The 22,168-nt window shown below is 37.2% G+C and overlaps 1 protein-coding gene across 4 annotated transcripts in view; it reads left to right on the forward strand.

The window, feature by feature from the left end:
- Nucleotides 1-22,168, forward strand: part of Mtmr6 (Myotubularin related protein 6) — a 175,961-nt gene that overhangs the window by 38,925 nt on the left and 114,868 nt on the right. Inside the window, exon 1 of one of the 4 annotated variants that reach the window (XM_083110378.1) lies at nucleotides 21,575-21,610. The exons of the other annotated variants lie outside the window; for them this stretch is intronic. Coding sequence (XP_082966504.1) covers nucleotides 21,584-21,610 — 27 coding nt within the window. The 5' untranslated portion in view covers nucleotides 21,575-21,583. Of the gene's footprint in view, nucleotides 1-21,574; nucleotides 21,611-22,168 lie in introns of those variants that run through there. 4 annotated transcript variants of the gene reach the window in all.

A 22,168-nucleotide genomic window follows, 5' to 3' on the forward strand; every position in this document is an offset into this window, starting at 1 on the left:
TCTTCCTAGAAGGGTAGAGATTGTGATAGTGGCGAATGACGGACTTACCCCGTTCTGACACCAGACCAGCCTCCAGGTAAACACATTCCTACGGGTGTCCGGTTATTATTGGCAATATGGGGTACATAAATATTTAGAATACACTGCGAGCTCTCTCAACACAAAACCTCTATTCATAGATCTCTAAAGCCAGAGCCATCTGCTGCTGCTTTGAAAAAATCAGGCTGCCAATCTTTGTATTGGGAAACATACATGTACGACTTATCTGAAGCATGAAACTGTCGTGCAACACAGAATTCATAAATTATTTTTCTTCAAAAAAGTTCCGCGATTCAAGAAATTTGTAGTTTTTTTCCTGTTTAGTTCAGTAAAAGTAGTTTATCATTTTTTAAGAAGTAAATATTTATCAATTCCCCCTTTCAAGCTGAAGTTGCTCATTCACACCCTTTGGTATAAGGAAGAAAAGTAGAGTAAATTGTCAGGTTAGCAGAAAGAAAATCGTAACTATGTGTAATTAACTCACCAACAGTAATAAATTTGGATTTGTGGTTTACGTGCAAGCGAGCCTACTGAATATGAAACCAGCGCTAATCTCATATTTCATTCCACCGTTTGTTGAGTATGATGAATCCGTGTGAATCAATATTGCATAACTTTGCACTCAGATTCGTGCCTGTGTCAATTTGTACCTCATTTCCACCCGGATGTGCGATTAGGAAAAGCGTAACACGAAGAGTGTTATTACACTTTTATATTTTTGTTCAGATTTACAACGATTGTAGTTGAGTATTACGAAACATAGCCTATTTATGTTTAACATCGATTTCACATCATCGTAATTGGAAAGTTGAGTTTATTGAAGCAGAAAGAGAGTTGAATGATTGTTATCGAGGAGGACCTCCCGTATAGCGTAGTGGCCAACGCAGCCGTTTTTAATCAAGGGGTCCCGGGTTCGATTCTTGGCACATTTCTCATGGTTCAGATCCAACTAAACTGTAGGTCCAGTCCAGATTAGCCTGTTTGAGCATAAAGTGGACTTGGAAAACAAAAATCATTTTATTTTTATTTTCTGGTGCCATTTTTCGGTTGAAATAATATTAAAGAAAGATTCATACACCACAAGTGACAACTTGTGGCTAATCGCGTCGATGAGAGTGAATTCTAATTAGACGAAGTTGATGAAGGGACACCACAAACACCCATGCACAGGCTTGGGGCCAAACCCACAACCTTCGGTGGCGAAATCGTGAGTCAACCCGTTCGGCCACTTAAGTGGCAGAATACATATTCCATGCGAGACTCTGCTGTAAAATAGGCAAATCGTACCTACAAGCTGCATCACAAAGAAAGAGTTATTGAAACACACAATGAAGTTAATTTGCCTTACACTGTTAGCATTTTTCTAGCTTTTCTAGTTCCACAAGTACATTAGTAACTCGTACAGACAGACAGAGACGTAATTCAGATTAAATACGTACGATTCAGTCTGTTTGTATTCGTAGAACCTTGTTTCCAAGCCTTCTTTTTAGGTTCTGTGATTAAACCCTAAACTCTCACAGCATTATAAGTGTTTATTCATATCAATATTTGCACGAGGTAAGCACAGTCAGAAATGAAAACACTTATAACTGAATAATGTGGAATGCGTTTCTGGCAGTGGCTGCGATTGGGTTCCAAAACCGGGGGGCAAGGTGCCAGAACTGGGCGGGCCAAAGACAGTATATTTCCCTTTGTGTTTAAGGTGTAGCATAGTGCGGAGTTGGCCCCCCCCTCCCTAATCACCGCCAGTGGTTTCTGGGTATCTTGTTAGAACGACTTCCGCAACTAAGATTCTTTTTGCGTCTAGCTTTCTCTTCTGGCGATCTTCCAATTTTGATTTCTTCCCCGTCTTTCGTTCAGTGGCTTCTTAGGATCTACATATTTTAATATTAATAAGAGATGAAAGTTATAATTTCTTTCCCTTCATGATATGGCACTGTGAATCAGAAAGAAAATTCATTTTGTTTCTACTGCATTTGATTTTTATTTTCGAGGGAATATAGTGAAACTTAAATGGAAGTAAATGTTAAAATCTTATTTGGGGCATCTACGTTCACAAGGATATTTTAACCTAAGCGAGGAAGTTTGAACGCAGTATTTATATTGAAACTACACGAAGCCATTTCCGTTTTCTCTGATAAATTAGGCGATATTGTATTTGGTGGATTATTTTGGATTAGCGTATATATACATACTTTAATATTAAGAGATGGAAGTTATAATTTCTTTCCCTTCATGATATGGCACATTGTATTTTACTATATTCTTCAACAATCTATACGATATCATGTGCTGCTCGGAGGCAGAGCACGTTTAATGGTTGACTTGGATCTCCCCACCAAATTTTCCGGGTTCGAATTCCGGCCTGACATGGTTGTTTTTTATGGGTGTCTCTTCATCATTTTCATCTATTCATCACTTATTTTCATTGTCGCGATTAGTCAAAAGTGCCATAAGAAATAAATAACAAAAATGCAAATATATTCATCATACTTCCGTAATCCTTACTCTATTATGGGTTTTCTGCCAGAAATCTTTTGCACATGTCTTAACGAATTTTTTTCTTTGGGTTAATAAACTTGCTTTCACATGATTTCTCGTACGACGATTTAATTATCTCCCACTTTCATCTAGAGACCAACATTTTTATGATTTTTTTTCTTTTCTCTTACACTAGCTACATCCATCCCATCCAAGTGATATACATTTAATAATTTTATAACTCAATATTTTAGGGATTGGTTCGGGCAATAACTTTTGACACCGGGGCTTGTTATGCGAACCGCTAGAGTTGTTAAAATAAACGCAATCAATACATTTGTGAAGTAAGAAGAGGAATACATATGCAAACCCCTTTCTGTCTGACGCAAATACAATAATACTGAAGTCATGCCGATGCATCGATCGCAACTTTCGTGTTGGCGTGAATAATTGTAACCTTAGTTCCGTGAATTTAGATATTGACCGACGAGTCGGGATATTAACGTTGTTACAGTAACATTTTGTTTCTCCTCACCAATAATAATTCATTCTGCAATATGGTCCATGACGTCTCTTACTTGCCTTTCTAGAATTATCAAGATTTCAACATTTTCTAGCTATAGCTCGCTACGGGATTCTTTCATTGCGCTATTTATCAATAGCGCATCTGTTGTCTTTTCTGAATTTACAGACTCGCAATCAACGTCACTTGTTGAATGATTTGTATTATCTATAGGGGAGACCGGGGTAATTAGAACATGGGGTTATTGGAACATGTTAATGTAGAATAATTTAAAACGAAAAGACTGGTGTAATAACATTTCATACCTATGTACCTACACTAAACCTACATGCAGAAAATTTGTTATTGGAATAACTACACAAAAGTATTCAGTTGAAATTTCTAACTTATGTTCCATTAACCCCAAATGGGGTAATTGGAACAATTTTATGGTGTCATGACAATTTTTTTTTTGGACGAGTATTTGCAATGCAGGTATTGTCATTATTTTTTTCAAAAATATACAAAAGATGTCCTTTGAAATGGTAGAAATTTTTAAAAAATCCATCAGTAACTTTCTGAGTAATTTACAGTGGAACTTCTACAGGCTGTTTCCTGTTCTAATTACCCCGGTCTCCCCTACTACATTGTCTGTTGTAAAATCTTCTAAAATTCACTCATTCAGGAATTCCTATACTACATTGTCTGATGTAAAATCTTGTGAAATTCACTCATTCAGGAATTACACTTTCGAATGCCTATACACACAGCATTAAACACAAATATCTTTTACACAGAAAAACCTAGACTGGGAATTTAAGAAAAAATCTTGTTTCTACAGATTTCCACCAATGTAGTGACTTCCCTTCAAGTGTTGATATAATTTATTCAAATTTTGCCTTTCGGTGATAAATCTGAATAAATGCTTCCAAATAACTCATTTTTATTCTTTATTTTTTGTCTGTGATTTTGTTTTTTTCTTCTTCAAGATTTCAGAGTAAAATGGTCACTATGCGTTGAATCTGAAATTTCCTTATAAATAAATATTACTTTATAGCTAAGAAATTATGCAGAACAAATTCTGCGAACGTCTTTGTGTTTACTCTTTTCCAACCTTTTTTTCTATTTTTGTTACTCTTTTCCAACCTTTTTTCTAATTTTGTTCATTCGCCCGCCACCCCCTCCCCTTGCCTCGACGACAGGGGGCAAAGTATGTTGTTGACCCACTTAACTCCATGGAATGATATATGCAGTGTTTCCTTTCCGCCCCACGACACTTCTTTTATCTTTGGAGAAAGCATTCCCAACAAAACCAGAATGTTTACGGCGGTCAGTAGATACAAATTATTTGCTTAGCGAGATACCCAACGGAAATTAACGGTAACGTATTGCTGACGTGTGTGTATTTGAACGGAAGGAGCTGCCGCGAACGGATTGGTAAATGTTTCTACGAGACTATTCTGTCGTTTCGTGCGCACTGCAGCGTACAGTAGTTCTTTGGACATTAGCGTAAAACATGGGTTTATTCAAGCGTCTCAAGAAGAAGTTCAGAAACGATAGCCTGCGGAGAGTGTGTAAGGACTCACCAAGATTGGTATGTATATGAATTATATACAGTATCAGTCGACTCCCGTGGTGTAGTGATTAGCACAGCGCAAGGCGATAGGGTTCCCTGATTCGAATTTCGACACGGGAATGTGTGTCCTTTGTGAGTGTCCCTTCAGGAGTTTCATCATATCCTCATCTTCGTAGGCACACCGCGCTACGACGCCAGGGGTCCCGGATTCGAATCCTTGCCTAGGCATGGATGTTTGTGTGTCCATTCATCAATTTCATCATATCATATAACTCATCCCCATCTTCGCAAATTAGCCAAAAGTGGCACAAAAAAAGCGAAGTAAAATATAGCAAATCAATCAATCAATCAATCATCTTCGCGATTAGCCAAAGTGACAGAAGAGCGAAGTAAAATAAATCAAACCAAACCATATCATGTACAGTATCCACAGTATCCTCCAGTGGAGTTAAATAATCGGAAGTTTAGCTTTCAGACTTAGTTCAACAGGGGGCTTGCCTATAATATTGTCAAATTCCTGTTTTTGCGCAAAGCATTTTTAATTTCATTGCGGTATATCTTACCAGTTTCATGGAATAAATTCATGTAGAATTTTGGCTCTTTCTAATGTTCACCTTATGTTGTGTTTATTAATTGTTTTTTTTTTTTAAGTATTTGTGTATTTTAGTTTCTAAGTAGTTTTTTTTTAATGTATTTTAGCTCATGATCATTTTGGAGGCTTTCATTGCATATGAATACATACTGTAGGTATACGGTTTTGTAATAACACGTATAGTCGTATAATCGCCTTGTACTCAAAGGGTGTCGGGTTCGATTTCCGGTGGAGGCACTACACGGTGGCTCGAATTCCACTTTAAGTTTAAGTTCAGCCCACCTGGTTAACATATCTGGAGATGCAGTAGATCAGAAGCAAATTCTCCCAAATCTCTATTTCGTACAAGTGTGGAGTGGGAGAAATGTGTCCATCACAAGATTTTGAAGGGAAAAATAATCGAGAGTTGAAAATTGCTTGAGGATTTGTAGGTATTTTAGGCATGCAACAAAACCAACTAGAGTAAATCTATAATACTTTTTTCGCTGTTTTTCTACAAGTTATATTTTGTATATTTTTTAGCTTGTCGCATCTTGTAGTGTAAGGGGGCCATCTATCTCTGTGCAAGAGATGTAGTAAAGTACTGGAGTGTATAACTTGTAAAAGGAGCAGATTTTCATTATTAAAGTGAGCATTGAATAAAACTCATTTGTAGGTGGAGAATCACAAGCTGCTATAACAACTCTATTAGTATTAAGACATATTCACAAGTTACAATAGCATTGTCATGTTCATGGACTAGCCACCTTAGGTTCATGTGAACTTATAAAATATTGGAGTGGAAGATACAAAAAAAAAAAACAAAAAAAAACGTATTAAGTGGGAAGCGTGATAACAACAGTGATGCGGTAATAAATGCTTTTAATGATCCCAGGCAACATTTTAGATCATACTAATCTCAAGGAAATGTAAAAGTACTAATCTAGTGAAGGAGAATATAACATGGATGAGAAGTTATATTGATGAATTGCGTAACCTATTGGCCTGATATTGTCAAGCACGTTAAAATTAACAGACTAGGCTTGGCCAGCCATGGAACGTATGGAACATTTGAAACTCTCTCAAGAAAAAATACACAACAAAACCAATAGGAAAAAATAGACAAATTGAAATGGGAACACAACATCTTGCATATTTGCGGATCCTGGAAGTTGCGAACTGAAAACATGAATAGAGCGGGCTGGCAGAAGCTTCTGAGAAAGGCCTACACCCACGTGAGGCTGTCGTGCCACTAATGGTCGGAAACCATGCTCTCGATCTTTTTTGGTTCACCACAAGGCAGAGAAATTCCACGAAACAGCTTATGGAACCTCCGTACTTTTATATCAAAATACGTTCATGGTACGTCCATCGACATTCTTCTTTAATTTCGGTGTTTTTATATCCTGCAGTTTTCTTAGGAACAAGAACACGATATGGGGCACGAAATTTATATCAAGTAGTAACTGGAGAGGCCATTAGTTTCGTAATGCAAGCGATTCGAGCCTTCCAGCGTCGGTTCTTTACGGCTTGCTCTCTTCGTAGGATCATTAGTCAACATCGTCTTTCTCGAAGCTGTGTTTGCCGTTGCAATTTAATGCTTATTATCTACCCGTTAGTGACTTACAGGCCAAAGATAAGCTTCAGTGTATGGGACTGGAGTCTTATCAAAGTGTGTACCTTAAGGAAAACAGGTCAGAGTCGAGGTTTTGGTACTTTCGCTAAAGATAGTACATTTTGAGTCCGACTTATTGGTACAATTTTGTTTCGTAAAACGTAATGGGTGGATTCACGTAAAATGTTGTGGAATTATCGAGTTTGGTTGAAAGACCAGTTTTTTCATCAATACATGAGAAGTTTACACGCTATTCGAGCTCAGAGGAACTAATACATGCAGATTTTTTTTTGTTCCCGCGTTGCATATGAGATATATGGATTCTGTCTCTTTTTTTTTTTTACTTACAGAACTCAAAACGAAAGCAGAAAATCAGTTTGGGTGACACAAGTTTAAGTTGATACGTTCACGATGGCCCTGATCTCGCCCTAAAGCATTACCTCTTACTTTCATATGCAAATTTGCGATTGTATTTTTTTTTTTTTAACGAAATAGTTGGTGTATTTTCACATGTATTCACAGAAAATTACAGATTTAAATATTTTCGATTTGCTTTAATTTAATTTTTTCTATTTAGCGTCGCCATTCTGCCACTTTTGGCTAATCTCGAGAATGAGTTATATAATGAAATTGATGAAGCGACACTTGCAAAGAACACTTATACTTAGGCCATGGTCGTAACTTGAGACTAACTTTGGAGGGGCAGGTACGAACTTGAGGCTTAATTTTTGTGGAATTAGAGTTGAAAAGTTTTCATCCCATAAAAATAGTGTCCAAAATTATTTGCTAAATAACTGTTACATTTACAAAATCACAAATATTATTATTTATTACTTAGCTCCTCAAGTCTCAGGATGTTAACAAAAGTACCTTTAACTTGTACTCCCTCTGTCCCATAATTATTGTCCGGTACACCTTTATTTGTTGTCTCATAATAATTGCCTAATATTCAAACTGTGACATTGGTGTATACAGAAGAAGAACATAAAACAAGGGAATGAGTCATACAACTTTACTACTCAAGGATCAGTACAAATTGTGCTTTCCATCTGCCTCTTCGTCTGTCATTCCTGTACTACCATTTTGGCATACCGGACTATAATTATGGGACAGAGGGAGTATATTTTAAGAAACCTGAAAATTTTGAGGGGGGTCAAGTGCCCTCTTGCCCCCGCCAAGCTACGCCTATTACCCAGGCCGGTATTAGATCCCGAGACCCCTGGCGTCGTAGCGTAGCGTAGCCACAGAGGTCGGTATGAAATACTTTGTGTGTGTGTGTGTGTGTGTATATACGAGGTTTATATTTTAAAAAAATTAGGGTCCGTTTTGCGCTCACATTGGCAATACTGCCTGCTTGGCGTTTTGCGCATCTGCGTTAGTTACCGACGTACCTTGCACGTAAACAGACGCCATTTGCACGTTGTGAAACTCTTGGTGTGGTTGTGGCGAACAATTGTAGTGGTGCAGGTGATCGAAAATCCCGAGTGAGAGATACGATCAGTGATCAGGTTTTTGACCGCGAAAAATGTGGAAGGGGCAGACGTTTATCGCCAGTTACGTGAGGTGTATGGTGAGAATGTCATTATTGAAGGCAAGGTGCGTAAGTGGGTACGTCTGTTTTAAGACCGGTCGCAGGAATGTTCATGTTGAACCACGATTAGGACGCCCCTCAATCATAACGGACTCATTGGTGCATGATGTTGAGAGCGCGATATGAGCCAACTGCCGTTTTACGGTATCAACGCCGTCCGATTTCTTTCCACAAGCTTCACGTTCTGTACTGTACACGATTTTAGTGGAGAATTTGAAGTTCAGAAAGCTGTGTGCTCTGTGGGTGCCCAAAATGCTCACAGAGGAACACAAGAGTAAGCGTAAGCATGTTGCTGCACGACAACACACGGCCACACACTGCAGCTGCCACACAGTTGCTCACAGACTCATTTGACTGGGAGCGGATGGACCACCCTCCGTACAGTCCGGATCTCACCCCTACCGATTATCACCTATTCTTCCACTTGAAGACTTTCCTCGCTGGGAAGCGATTCAACAGCGCCGATGAAGCCAAACAGACCGTGACGAATTAGCTATCTGATCTGGTGGCATATTTCTTTGATGAGGGTCTACAAAAGCTAATCTACCGCTACGAAAAGTGTATCAACAACTATGGGAACTACGTTGAAAAGTAGCTGAATGTACATATGAATAGTCGCAGAGGTAATTAATTTTTTTCCGTTGCATGTTTTTGTTTCATTTCAAAACGGCCCCTAATTAAAAAATAAACCTCGTATTATATATATAATTTTTTACACCTGTTCAAGCGGCTCCGACACCCACCCAGAGTCGTATAAAGTGGGTACCTAAAGGAAACTGGGGGGTAAGGGCGATCAGGGGCGTAGTGCTGATCACATCACCCCTACCTTCGGCCGTGATCAAGAAAGTGTGAGGCCCTATCTCCACACACCCTATACGCCTTCATGGCGTGGTGCAAAGCACAGGGGAGCACTTTATATATTTGTTAAAACGTCACTTTATAAAATGTGATGGATAAATACATAAACAGTAACTTGTACAATCATGAATATATATCTGTCTCTTTCACACCCACACACATACACACATACATACATACATACATACATGTATATACACATATATTCCTATTATATATATAGATATATATATCTTTGTTTCAATTAACTGGACTTTTGTCTCAACCGTGTTTACTTCTTACATAAGTAGATTGAGATTTTTAAAAATATTACTTTTTGTCGAGTATTTTCTAATTGCTATGTATTGCTTGTTGGAGACTATGCTTTGCGGCATTATCATTTTTATTCCGTATCTATTCGAAAAACACAGTCTATATATAAAGAATACAAAATAAACATTTTTTCTTCTAGAACACGTAGTAAATTCTATTAGCAAGTAAATAGTTTCTTACTCAAGGTACAACTTCACTCACATCACTTGAGAACAATGTAAAGTTAGTTGTCGATAAACATGTCCTTACTTGGCACAAATTACGACAGGTGATCATTCGAGAAACAGAAGCACGTGACATTAACGGAAATGAAAGGTTACAGTGTGCGTGTTTGAATTCAAGTTTTTTATCCTCCGAGGAAAGAAAGCAATGTGTTTGTGTAAAGATAACCTACAAACTGGTGAAAACCAGTGGTGACCAGCGCGTGGGAGGGCAGTATCATCATTCATAGTTAAACACCGACACGAGAGGACCCGTGACGTCAAGAGGTCGACAGTTGTTGAGGAAAGAGTGTAGAGATCGGGGGAGTGGGAGGGGAAGGAAGGATCTTCTCTTTTGTGGGAGCCTTAAATCGATATGTAAGCCTTTGCTAAGATGCTCAAGGGAAGCGGTTGAGAGGTCAATGTTCCGCTGGAAGTCGATGAAGATGCAGAGGAGAATAGTTGAGAAAGAGCTGTATCATTCATGCATTGTGGTCCATAAGGAGGAGGTTGGAAAGCGAATTTAATACGAAAAGTTTTTCAGAGTTGCTCTGGAACGCTGTTACTATGCTGAGGACTTCTCGAAGTTTTCTCGTTTCCGTTTCTTCTTTATTCATTCATAACTCCATTTCGTTGTAGATACGGCAGGAGCTCCTGAAAATTGCTACAGAGTTATTTAACTGTTATAGATGAGCAGGTTTTCTCACAAAGCCTTCATTACCACGGACGATATTACACAAAAGTTAAAGAACGAATGCAAGAAAGAAACGAAATTTTCGTCTGCGAATGAGACACGTGCCAAAGAAATGAAAGATTACATATACATATCTATTGGGAGTACGACAGATGAAATATGACATTCAGATGTAGTGCTAGCGACGTTGTGCTAGGGGTTTACTGGATAATATGACTATTGTTGTTACTATAGGGTATAAGGAACTGGTTTTTATGGTATGGTATGATCCAATGAGAACAAAGAACAAGGATCTCAAAAATTGTTCTGAAGGATTCCAGCAGAAGGTTGCTAGCACAAAGAACGGGATACAGCCCACAAACTATTCAGGATTTTTAAAGCCGCAAGTATATGACTACAGTACATGGTCAGTTTCCATCTTTGACTTTACTTAGCAATTATAAGAGGGTATTGTCACTGTTGCCTGATGAAATAGCCTCCGTGATTACGTGGTCATCGTAATACAGCAAAAAGAGTTTCCTTGTAAACCATGGGTGTTTCTTCCATCTTTTAATGATGACTGACTGCTAAAAATTTCCATGGTAACAGGATCACCACCGAAATCCAGGCGATTAATCTTGATTCACGGTTTCAGCTTCACTAGAAACGGTGGACTTTGCCCCGCGGGGAGATGTTTCGGCAAATATGGATCTAATGTGAATGACATGACAGCAATTCCCTCAGCAACATTCCATTTACTCTTCATTGAACCTGCCGTACCAAAATTTCTCGCCTCTTCGTAACCTCAGGCCAAGAGCGACGGAGAGTTATTTTCTCCTCTTGATGATCTATGTAGTCACATTCATAGTAGAACCAACAACAACAATTAAAATTACTTTAAGCTACCGAACTTCTTAATTAACTCAAGATTTCTGTGAAATTTACTTGAGTCACAAGAACTGTAACAACAATGAAATGCAATGCCATTTACTTAAGTTTTTGCAAGCACCCAGTTAAAAATAAACTTTTCAAATGATTGCATGCCTACATTTAAATTTATCCGCATTACATAATTTTAACATGTAGACAAATTTACCTGTTCAGTGGTTATTTAATCAGTTGCTACTGATTATCTATTATTACTGTCATTATACATTGAAAAAGATTCCAAGCTTCAAAAGTTAAAAGAACAAACAATCAACTGCCTTGGATGACGTGGAAACTAAAGAGAATGATCAATAAAAAGAGAAGGTATCATGATAAATTTAAACTTACAAATAAGTGTGAATATTGCAGTACTTATTCCCAATTAAGGAAAGATGTTAAAAAGAAATATTCTAATGTAAAGGAGCAATACTACTACTCCTTAGAAAACAATGTTAATGGTGACAAGAATGCTTTTTGGTTTCACTTTAATAGAAAGAGGAGAGAAAATATTATCACTGAAATTATATGATAATGATGTACTGTTTAATGAATATGATATTGCTCATGCTTTTAGTGAGCTTTTTCACAAATCTTTCTAAAAAAGAAGTCTGTGTAAATTTAAAAAAATATTAATCTTCATTGATACACCAACTTCATTGAACTGTTATCTTGAAAAAGGATGTAAGCGATACAATTACAAACTAAAAGGCAAGTCTTCAATAGGTCCTGAGGGCATACCTATTTTTATTTTGAAAGTAAACAAAGATGTTTTTGTACCGTTGTTAACTAAAATTTACAACATGTCACTTACTTCTGGAATATTTCCAGATATCTGGAAAAATGTGTTTATTGTACCTGTAACTAAAAACAAAGATAGAAAAGCCAATGATCTTAATAATTATAGACCAATTACTATATTAAATTCCATGGCAAAGGTTTTTGAACACATAATTGCTGACTATTTGTCTTTTTCTTTTAAGCAATATATTGATGGAAATCAGCATGTTTTTTTTTTTTTTTTTTTTTTTTTTAGAAAAAGGTCTACTATTACAAATTTATTAGTTTTAATAGACTCTCTTAAATCTAACATTAGGAAGCAATCTCAGACTGATATTTTATTTATTGACTTGGCTAAAGCCTTTGATAGTGTCAGCCATCAGTTATTAATTTACAAACTCGTCCAAATGGGATTATCACCACGATTTCTGAAATGGCTTTCCAACTTTCGAGTAAATAGAAGTTTCTCTGTTCAGATTGGTGTAACAACTTCTTCTAAAAAAGAAATACTTTGTGGAGTACCTCAAGGGTCGCCACTTGGCCCAATTCTGTTCGCTGCTTTTATCAATGTTGTTACATTATGTTTTAAATCTAGCACATGTTTAATATATGCAGATAATATAAAAAATAATTAAGAGTATTTTAACAAATAATAATGTCGCTCAACTTCAAGCTGACCTCGATAGACTGACATATCGGTGCAAGATTAATGAAATGGAAATTAACTTGAAAAAGTGTAAAGTTTTAAGATGTACTAAGAAAGTTCATTATATAGTCTCAAACTATTATATTTATCAAAATAAAATCCAAGTATGCGACAGTCATAAAGACTTCGTAATATTAATAGACCCCTCTCTCATATTTGATGAGCACATTTCAGAAATTTGCAAAAGAGCAAAGAGGATGCTTAGTTATATATTTTTCTCATGGGAACTTTTGAAAGAAGAAGATAACTTCATATTCCTGTATAAAACGATAGGGCGTCCTATTCTTGAATATGCAAATGAATTATGGTTGAATTCAAATAGTTGAATCAGTTCAAAAACTTTTTATCAGGTTATTATGCACAAAGTTTTAAAAAAAAATTGCTATGACCAACATTACTCTGAATGGTTAACACAGTTGAATACGTTTACCTTAGATGAAAGAAGAAAAATGGAAAGGATAAATTTTGTAGAGAAGATCTTAACTTTCCAAGTCGACAGCGAATATTTTTCGAATAATATAGCTTATAAAATTCCCAGATATTCCCATAGGTATATCTCAATACTCAGATGCCCAAACAAGGCCAGAGGTTTAGTAGCTGATCTTGTTGAAACCTACAATTTGAATTTATGATGATATATAAGATTGTAGGATCCACTGCTTTATTTTATAATTATGTATTCAATTTTTTTAATTTTGTATATCCAATTTTGACATAGTGATATACCTGGTTGTTTAATCGTGGTCATCACTTAAATAAATATGATGATTATTATTATTAGAACAATACACAGTTTTTGTACAACATTATATAACAATAAACAATTATTAGTATGAGATGTAATAGATCTCGTTGAAAACTGTAACTTGAAGTGTAAATATGCTGCTTTCACTTGTTATGTTATGTTATTCTACAGCTTATGTATTTTATTCGTGTAACTTTATACTTTTGTATTTGACTTAGTGCTGTATTAGGTTTCATACTGTGCTCAACACTTAAACGATTATTATTATTATTATTATATTCATTCTGGTTATACTTAATATTAGACCTAGGATTTTTAGGCTCTAAAAAGTGTTATTTTAAATGTTCTAAAGATTCTAAAATCGGTTCTAAAAATCCTAAAATAGGCTAGAATAATCCTGAACTAGGTTTTAAGTAACTTAAAATGGTTCAAAATTCCTGAAAATTACTGATAGGTACAATCGTTAAGAGCAATATTTAAAAAGAACAGTAAGAAATTTAATTGGTATATACTGTAGAAGAACCAAATATTAATGTTCTAACCAAATTTTAATTTGTATACATCATTTTCAACATTATCCACTAAATGTTATAATGCTAATACTTGAATATTAGCATAAGTTACTTGTTGAGATGAAAAATTCATTATGTACAATTTGCTGCTCAATACATAACAATCTTTTCCATGTTATCGACAGACAAACTCTACCTTTTGCTTGTGGGGACCATCTTATATCCTGAAAATGATCTGTCAACAGAAACACTTGCCAGTGGTGCAAATTTGAATTCTGAAACATTTTATACTTTTACTTTTCCAGGAAGCTTTTCTTTCTCTCCAGCCATTACTTTATCAATAGCTTGCAAAATACTCAAACCAGAATTTTTAGCCAGCACTACCTTTACCTTTCCCTTACATTTTCTCCAACCATTACTTTTTCAATAGCTTGCAAAACACTCAAACCAGAATTTTTAGCCAGCACTGCCTTTACCTTTCCCTTACTTTCTCTCTAGCCATTACTTTATCAATAGATTGCAAAACACTCAAACCCGAATTTTTAGCCAGCACTGCCTTTACCTTTCCCTTACTTTCTCTCTAGCCATTACTTTATCAATAGATTGCAAAACACTCAAACCCGAATTTTTAGCCAGCACTAGCTTTACCTTTCCCTTACTTTTTCTCCAGCCATTACTTTATCAATAACTTGCAAAACACTCAAACCCGAATTTTTAGCCAGCACTACCCTTACCTTTCTCGTACTATCTCTCCAGCCATTACTTTATCAATAACTTGCAAAACACTCAAACCAGAATTTTTAGCCAGCACTACCCTTACCTTTCCCTTACTTTTTCTCCAGCCATTACTTTATCAATAACTTAGAAAACACTCATACCAGAATTTTTAGCCAGCACTACCTTTACCTTTCCCTTACTTTTTCTCCAACTTTTCCCAGGAACAGTTGGAATTCTTCCCTCCTCATCTTTCAGTATTGAAAGTTTTTCGTGTAACAACTTACCGTTGGCATCTAATTTGAGAATTGCTTGTGGCAAAAAGGGAAAATTGCACTGAATGTACACAACATAATTTTTGAGGTGCTCGTCTTGCAAAAGTCCCTGTGCCACACATACACCATTATCTGTTGCTAGATATAATTTGTCACTGCTGAAACTTCTGTAAACCTTAAAGATATAAAAAAGGTTTGATTTAAGTGCATGAAATAACAATAGGTTCTAACTAGCAAAATAGGTTAATTTTGCCACTATACAGCCTCACTAGTTGTATTTTTTAATGAAACGCTGACGTAACTTGATATTGCTTATCTACCTGTAAAGGAAAAGTAGGTTTTTATACTAGAATCAGAGGTCTACTTAGTATAAAAGACGAGTATAAATTTCTTAGAAATCTTGAATTAACTGAAAAGTTTTGTCACTATCACTGCAGTTTTTCTAATGTTATTTGCTGTGATAGAGAATACTATGACATCAGGCGAACAAATTTCCTCTACTCAGTAGCCAGACACATCCTTTCTCTTTAGGTGATGGGAAGGTTTCTGCATCCTTGCCCTTTCAGAGTTTCTACTCTCTTCTTGGTAGTTTCAGTGTACCTTCATTCGCATCGGCCATCTTCCAGCAACTTTACTTCCGCTTTAAGAGGATTCTTTCCTCGTGGATTAGCCGTATGTCACTCTTGAACTGGAGAATGCTCTTACCTGAGATTGTTTTCCTGCTGGCTGGCCATGAGCTTTGTGAAGTAAAACTTTTGGCCATTTATATAGTCGGATGCTAAACTGCGCCCCCACCCCTCTCGAAGAAGGAAATCAATACTTTTCTAGCAACCAAGTTTTAAGCAAACCTAAAGAAATTAGAATACACAAACTCAAATATTAATAATTTTGCTATGGACTTTTTGTTTGTTTGTGTAGTCATGAACAATATTTCACTGTAATTAACAGTTTTTTGATTTCGTATTTTCAACACAAAGGCTCTTAATTAGCAGCGAAACTCATCCATATTAACTCATATTTTTCTCCATTAATTGTTTAGCGGGATATGTAAGTATTACCTGCCACTATTTTCATTCATAACTTTTACACCCTACGTGTTTTTAAGGAATCCTAATTATAGAGGTTGCCAACTTCGCCGTTGGCGTTTTGTTTCTTGAACCTCGCAATTCAGAAAAAAGAGAGAATATCAAGCTGATGGATAATTTGCCTGGCAATATTTTTACATCTCACTCTACGACAAGATCTCAGGTCTAATAGCTAATTTAATTTTGTTTGTACAATCCATATTTTGTTTCTGACCTCATGCTTCGTACTGCTACAATATATGACAACTGATTGATAGCACGCCAGTTGTTTACTAGATATCTTTCGAAATGTTAATTTCTAAACGCGCTATCGTTGTAGATGGTTGCCAACTAATTCTTCATTGGGTTATTCTCTGCTCTTTCAAGTTGTTTGTATTGCATGAATGACCGAGAGCACTTTGCTATCCACTGTTGGTTCTTCTTGATCTTTCATTGTATTTCCTACAGCCTTCTACACGTCGTTTACTTCAAGCATTGAATAATTGATGCTCCCCGAGTTTTGCCAGTTTCCCACACGATGGGGTAAAGAAAACAAACATGAAAGTTTAACTTCTCAAATTCCCTTGAGCTTGCCTACAGACCTTCATCGTTAAGGGTGCGGAAATAAGAAAGTTACCAACATGAAAGTTTTTACGCTGGAGTCCGTGGCTGAGTGGTTAGCACATCGCGCTGCGACGCCAGGAGTCCCGGGTTCGAATCCCGCTCGGGCATGGTTGTTTGTAAATGTCCATTCATCAATTTCATCATTTCATCACTCATCCCCATCATCGCAAATTAGCCAAGAGGCACAAACCGCGAAGTAAAATAAAATAATCAATCAATCAATGAAAGTTTTTACATTTTATTATCCTTATTTTGGTTCCAGATATAGTTACTCTGTACGTTAACGAGATTATACAACTTTTCGCGGAATTCCACAAAGAAAATAATTCACAATTGTTTAGTTATATCAAGGGTAGGAAAAGTTACTGTTTTATACCTTTTTTTTTTTTGCCCATCAGTAATTTAGCAAGTTTTAATATCAATGACCGAGCTGTTTCGTGCATAGGTTCCGTTTTTATCTATCCGACAGGAAAAAATGATTTTGTTTGAACCACTTCTTGAGAGTTTAATTTTTCATCCGCCCGTGTAAAATATTCTACTCCACGCATTGGTTATTAGAATACCCTGGATTTGTGAAAAGCTCTCCAGGCATTTGTAAACCCTTGTTCACTCACTATTAATCAAACGACTTCTTACCGTTCGATGTACGAGGGCAAGATACTTGACTGAGAAACGAAAACTAGTAATTCAATGTTCTCTCATTAACCCTCAAAACTGATGATTTTGGTCTCAACTTAAAATGTGAAAGATTTTTTAGGAAGCTGAAAAGAATACGCAGGAAAACAAAAATGCAAGGAAAGTGGTATTTATTTTTCAGAATAATGTTTCATTATTATTCTTAATTGGAAACTAAGTTTTGACTGAAGCCTAAAGGCTGGGTTACTAGCTCCAGGTACTCACACGTTTACTCGACCAGTGTAAATTAGCCTTAACGGGGCATTTGTTATTAGAACCACCAAGTGTCTTCGTTTGCTGGCATCATTTTCATGGCTTTTTCGTGACCGTGTTTTATTCATGACATTTAAATATTACCTTTAAAGTTTTCGTTTAGCGGCCAATCTCAACGTTACTCTCCCCCATCATAAAAAGGTCAGTATTTTGTTATAATGAATGAACAACAATGGTTTAAGAAGTTTTGAAGTTATATTTTATGCTCAGATAGGTTAATCGGGACTGGACCTGTCATTTAAAATGTGATCGAAACGACTGTGCTTCCATCTGGTATCGACCCCTGGACCCCTTGATTACAAGGCGACAATGTTACCCCTATGCTATCAGGGAGGCCCTATAATGATTTTGGAAATATACTTGATGTGCAATCATTGTTTGCAAACACTGAAACACCGAAATTGCAAAATTTTCTTCTTAATTACCCTGCGAACGGAGACAAGCTAACGACTGTAACAGCATTTTTTTTTTTGCTTTTTGTAAAAATGTTCTCCTTGTGTTATTGTATCTAATTTTTATGTCTCTCTAGTCGTTTGTCAAGATTTTGTCTGAGACCTAGTGTTTATGTAATGATCGATAGAATCTAAATATCGGAAATTGACTCACCTTACCTGAAATTGCAAATATTCGAATCATGTATTCCTAGCTACTGACGTCATTTCATTCTTCAGTAGACGTATTTGCTGTAGAACGGGTATTGACGTGAAAGACACTAGATTTAAAGTCACTGACGCTTCCAGATATTAAGGAAAATTAAAATAAAGCATACATAGATGTCAGCATTGCCTGAAACAAATTTACATCAAACATCTCGTTTTAGTACACGCAAAAGAAAGTAATGAAAAAAAAAACTACTTTGGAAAGGAGGGCAAAATTTGCTCCTTAATTATTATTCTTGTTCCGAATTAATTTAGTCAGAGCTCTTTTTTATTTCCCAAGTTGCCCGGAACATTGAAATGACGAAAGAAGGAAAATTCACTCTGGCCTGGCCTGTTTGTTACCATTTACGTCTGCCTGGGACTGCCCATGGAGTCTATATCTTGTGGTTTACGTTTGCAACATTCATGGAGGTTTTCCACCCTTTTCTTTTTTTAAACCGACCCCTCATCCCGGTTGCTAGGAGACGTAGCGCCTTGCCGCAGGTCTCCGAAGCCTTTTATTTTATGTTTTCCTCCAGAGGAGGATAAGCTATTGTGCAAGAATAATCTTGCTAAGGTGCACGGGATTTGTTGCTCTGACGTTCAAACTTTAATTCTTCTGTTTTTCTTAAGGGAACTCGTCATATATATTTAGAGGATGAATAATAGAAGGAGAGGGGAGGGGGATGAAATATGAGGTAACAAAGCATTAGCTTCTTTATGGTTGTCTTCATTGTTGATGCTGTGAACTACCGAAGCATGGTGGGCGGAATAACTGTAGAATTGCAAATGTCAGATTTTCAAAGAGAACTTGTATTGTGTAATTGCTTAGCTGGAGCAGTTTTTTTCCAGCAAATACATGTGAAGACTCATGGTTAGTAGTCGATTTAAGACGTTTTTATTTGCAAATCATAAATCTATTGAGGCGAATGCGACATCTAAACTGAATGTACGCCTCAGAGAGACTGTTCAGCGAAGTCCAACTATAGCTATGAATCAAATCCACCATTTATTGTAAAACTTTGAAAGCTAACCACTTATTATTGGCATCAACGTTACGAGTTAAAAGACGGCCAGGCGGAATTAACCTCAACGACTGGCGTGAATATAGAACATATTTTCATACTTCACGCAGCTATGGAATATGTGAAAGTGCTTGCTTCGTGTTTGCAGAGCAAAATTTGAAATTCTGTATATCTCTCTTTTTTTAAAAAATTAATATCTTGGCAACTACGAATGATAGTTACAAATCATATCTCGTTGAGTTAATTCCAGATCAGGCTATAAGTACAGTCAACGGCAAAGATAATAGTAAGCAAATTGCCCATAGCTATTTCCATTATTTGTTATTCTACATCTTGTGTTGTTTTCAGAAATGGAGATATGTTGATTCGAAGCAGGTATTGTTCTCTTCTTATTGACGTTTTTATTTCAATGTATCGTCATCCCATTGTGACATTGTGATGACGATGACAAGTTTCGACTGAGAACTTGAATTTTGCACTTGGTGTTAAGCACGTTAAAGCACCATACGAATACGAATTACGTGGGTGAATCAAAAAGTAAGTTACACCCCCTGTAAAATAAACAAACAAAACACATTAGATAGAAAATAATTATTGGACGAAAACGCATGAACATTTAACATTTTCCGACATAGTCACCAAGGTGTTTCAAGCACATTTCGTATCGTGACCAGTTTTTCGATTCCTTGTGTGTAAAAATTCCGTCCAATTTCTTTGAACCACTTTGAGACTGTTTCCTGCACTTCCTCATCTGACGCGAAACGCTGACCCCCTAGGTCTTGTTTGAGAGGACCGAAAAGGTGGTAGTCACAGGGTGCCAATCGGGGCTATAGGGAGGATGGGATCACACTTCCCACTTGAATTTCTGCAGTAAATTCCATGTGACACTCAATCTTCCGGGCCTTCGATCATTAATGGCTTTTCTCAGTTTCTTTAAAGTCTCACAGTATGTTGCGGCATTGATTGTTGTTCCTCGGGGCACAAACTCACTGTAAACAACGCCTTCGGAATCGAAGAAGATCGTCAGCATGACCTTTCGAACTGTTGGACAGGTTTCCCCTTTTCTTGGTGGTGGCGAATCCTTGTGTCTCCATTCCATGTAGTGTTGCCCACGAGACGAGACTTTGGCCTGTCTCGTCTCGTGGAAATGCTGTCTCGTCTCGAAAATATTCGTTTGTCTCGGGACACATGATCAATCTCGTCTCGAATTTTTAAAAGCCTGTCCCGTCTCGTCCCGTGGGCAACACTATTTCCATGGATGATGCCCTCTTTGTCTCGGGAGTGTATTGGTGCACCCAGGACTCATCTCCTGTGATGATTTTGCTCAGAAACTGCGGACCATCCGTGGAATAACGCCGAAGAAATGACAGCGAAGCATCAAAACGTTGATTTTTGTGCCCGTCGGTTAACAAGCGCGGCACCCAACGAGAGCACAGTTTACGATAACCCATCTGATCACGAATCAGCATTGACGCACTACCATAGGATATGTTCAGTTCACTTGCAATCTCTTTAATTTTCAGGCGGCGGTTAGCAACAATGATTGCATTCACACGCCCCGCGTTGTCGATAGTGTTCACAGTTGCAGGCCGCCCGACACGCGGTTCGTCGTTCACGTTCGATCTTCCCTCTTCGAACATATGGCACTATTTTGCGAACATGGGGCGTTACATCGCATTCTCACCATACAACTCGACAATTTGGCGATGGATTTAACTACGATTATGCCTTTGTACCCACAAAAATCGGACGATGGAGCGCACCTCAATGTTGGACGCCACCTCAATACGACGCGCCATATTCACACTGTGGCTACTCGCATACTAAACCAGCTGAAGCACGGCTGCTTCTGGTGTGTGAAGAAAGCATTCCAGACAGTGTTGCCCCCAAGTGTGATTGTTTTATCTCTCGTAGTACAGGAACACGGGTCGGATGTAACTTACTTTTTGATTCACCCTAGTAGTATCCTCATCTCATCTCTTTTCTAACTAATCACCGCATTATTTACGCTCACAAGTGCAATTCCATCAACATACATAACGTGAAGGTTACAGTTGCTGTGACTTCTAAGCCTCTGTCCTTAGGCAACTGTTTCTTTGCAGCCTTTTCAGTATTCCACTCGAAGGCAATGAGGCTATGCCAGGGTCGGCTGGTCAGGATCTTTCCGCAGGCAACAGCTGAAAGAAATTATGTGGCGAAAGGGAAGTTGTATGCCCAGACCAGCTGTCGAACACAAGGTAGGTCGGGTTGCATCCGTCTCGTTGCAATGGGAGTTGTTGTTTGGTAACACCCTGTCTCAGCATATTTCCTTTCTCTTGGGGAGAGCTTACGTTGTCGTTGTCTGTTAGGATGTGCATGAGGTCCTAACTCAATGTTCTATATTGGTATACATGTTTTATGTGTGCTAGTCGTACTTGATGTTGGATGCCGCTGTTGTACTTTATTCTATTAAGTTACTTCCCCGTGATTTTAAAGACTGTGTATGTAACGTGTACGATATTGCCTTTTTTTTACGGCAAGAAGATCAATCATTTTTTTACTGGTTTATATATATATATATATATATATATATATATAAATGGCGCAGTGGTAAGGTCGTCGCCTTGTAATCAAGGGATCCAGGGTTCGATTACCAGTTATTTACGTCGCTTTTCTACTCCATGGACTAATCGTGACTGTAAGAATCAGTGAAAGGAATATTGAAATGGATGATATATAAGAACTGATGTGAGAAATTTAGTCGACCAATTCCATCCATTCTGTATCAATTGTCACGATTTCAGGCGATTATAAAT

Source organism: Lepisma saccharinum, chromosome 1, assembly GCF_977018435.1.
Source record: "Lepisma saccharinum chromosome 1, izLepSacc3.1, whole genome shotgun sequence".
NCBI classification, from domain to species: Eukaryota; Metazoa; Arthropoda; class Insecta; order Zygentoma; family Lepismatidae; genus Lepisma; species Lepisma saccharinum.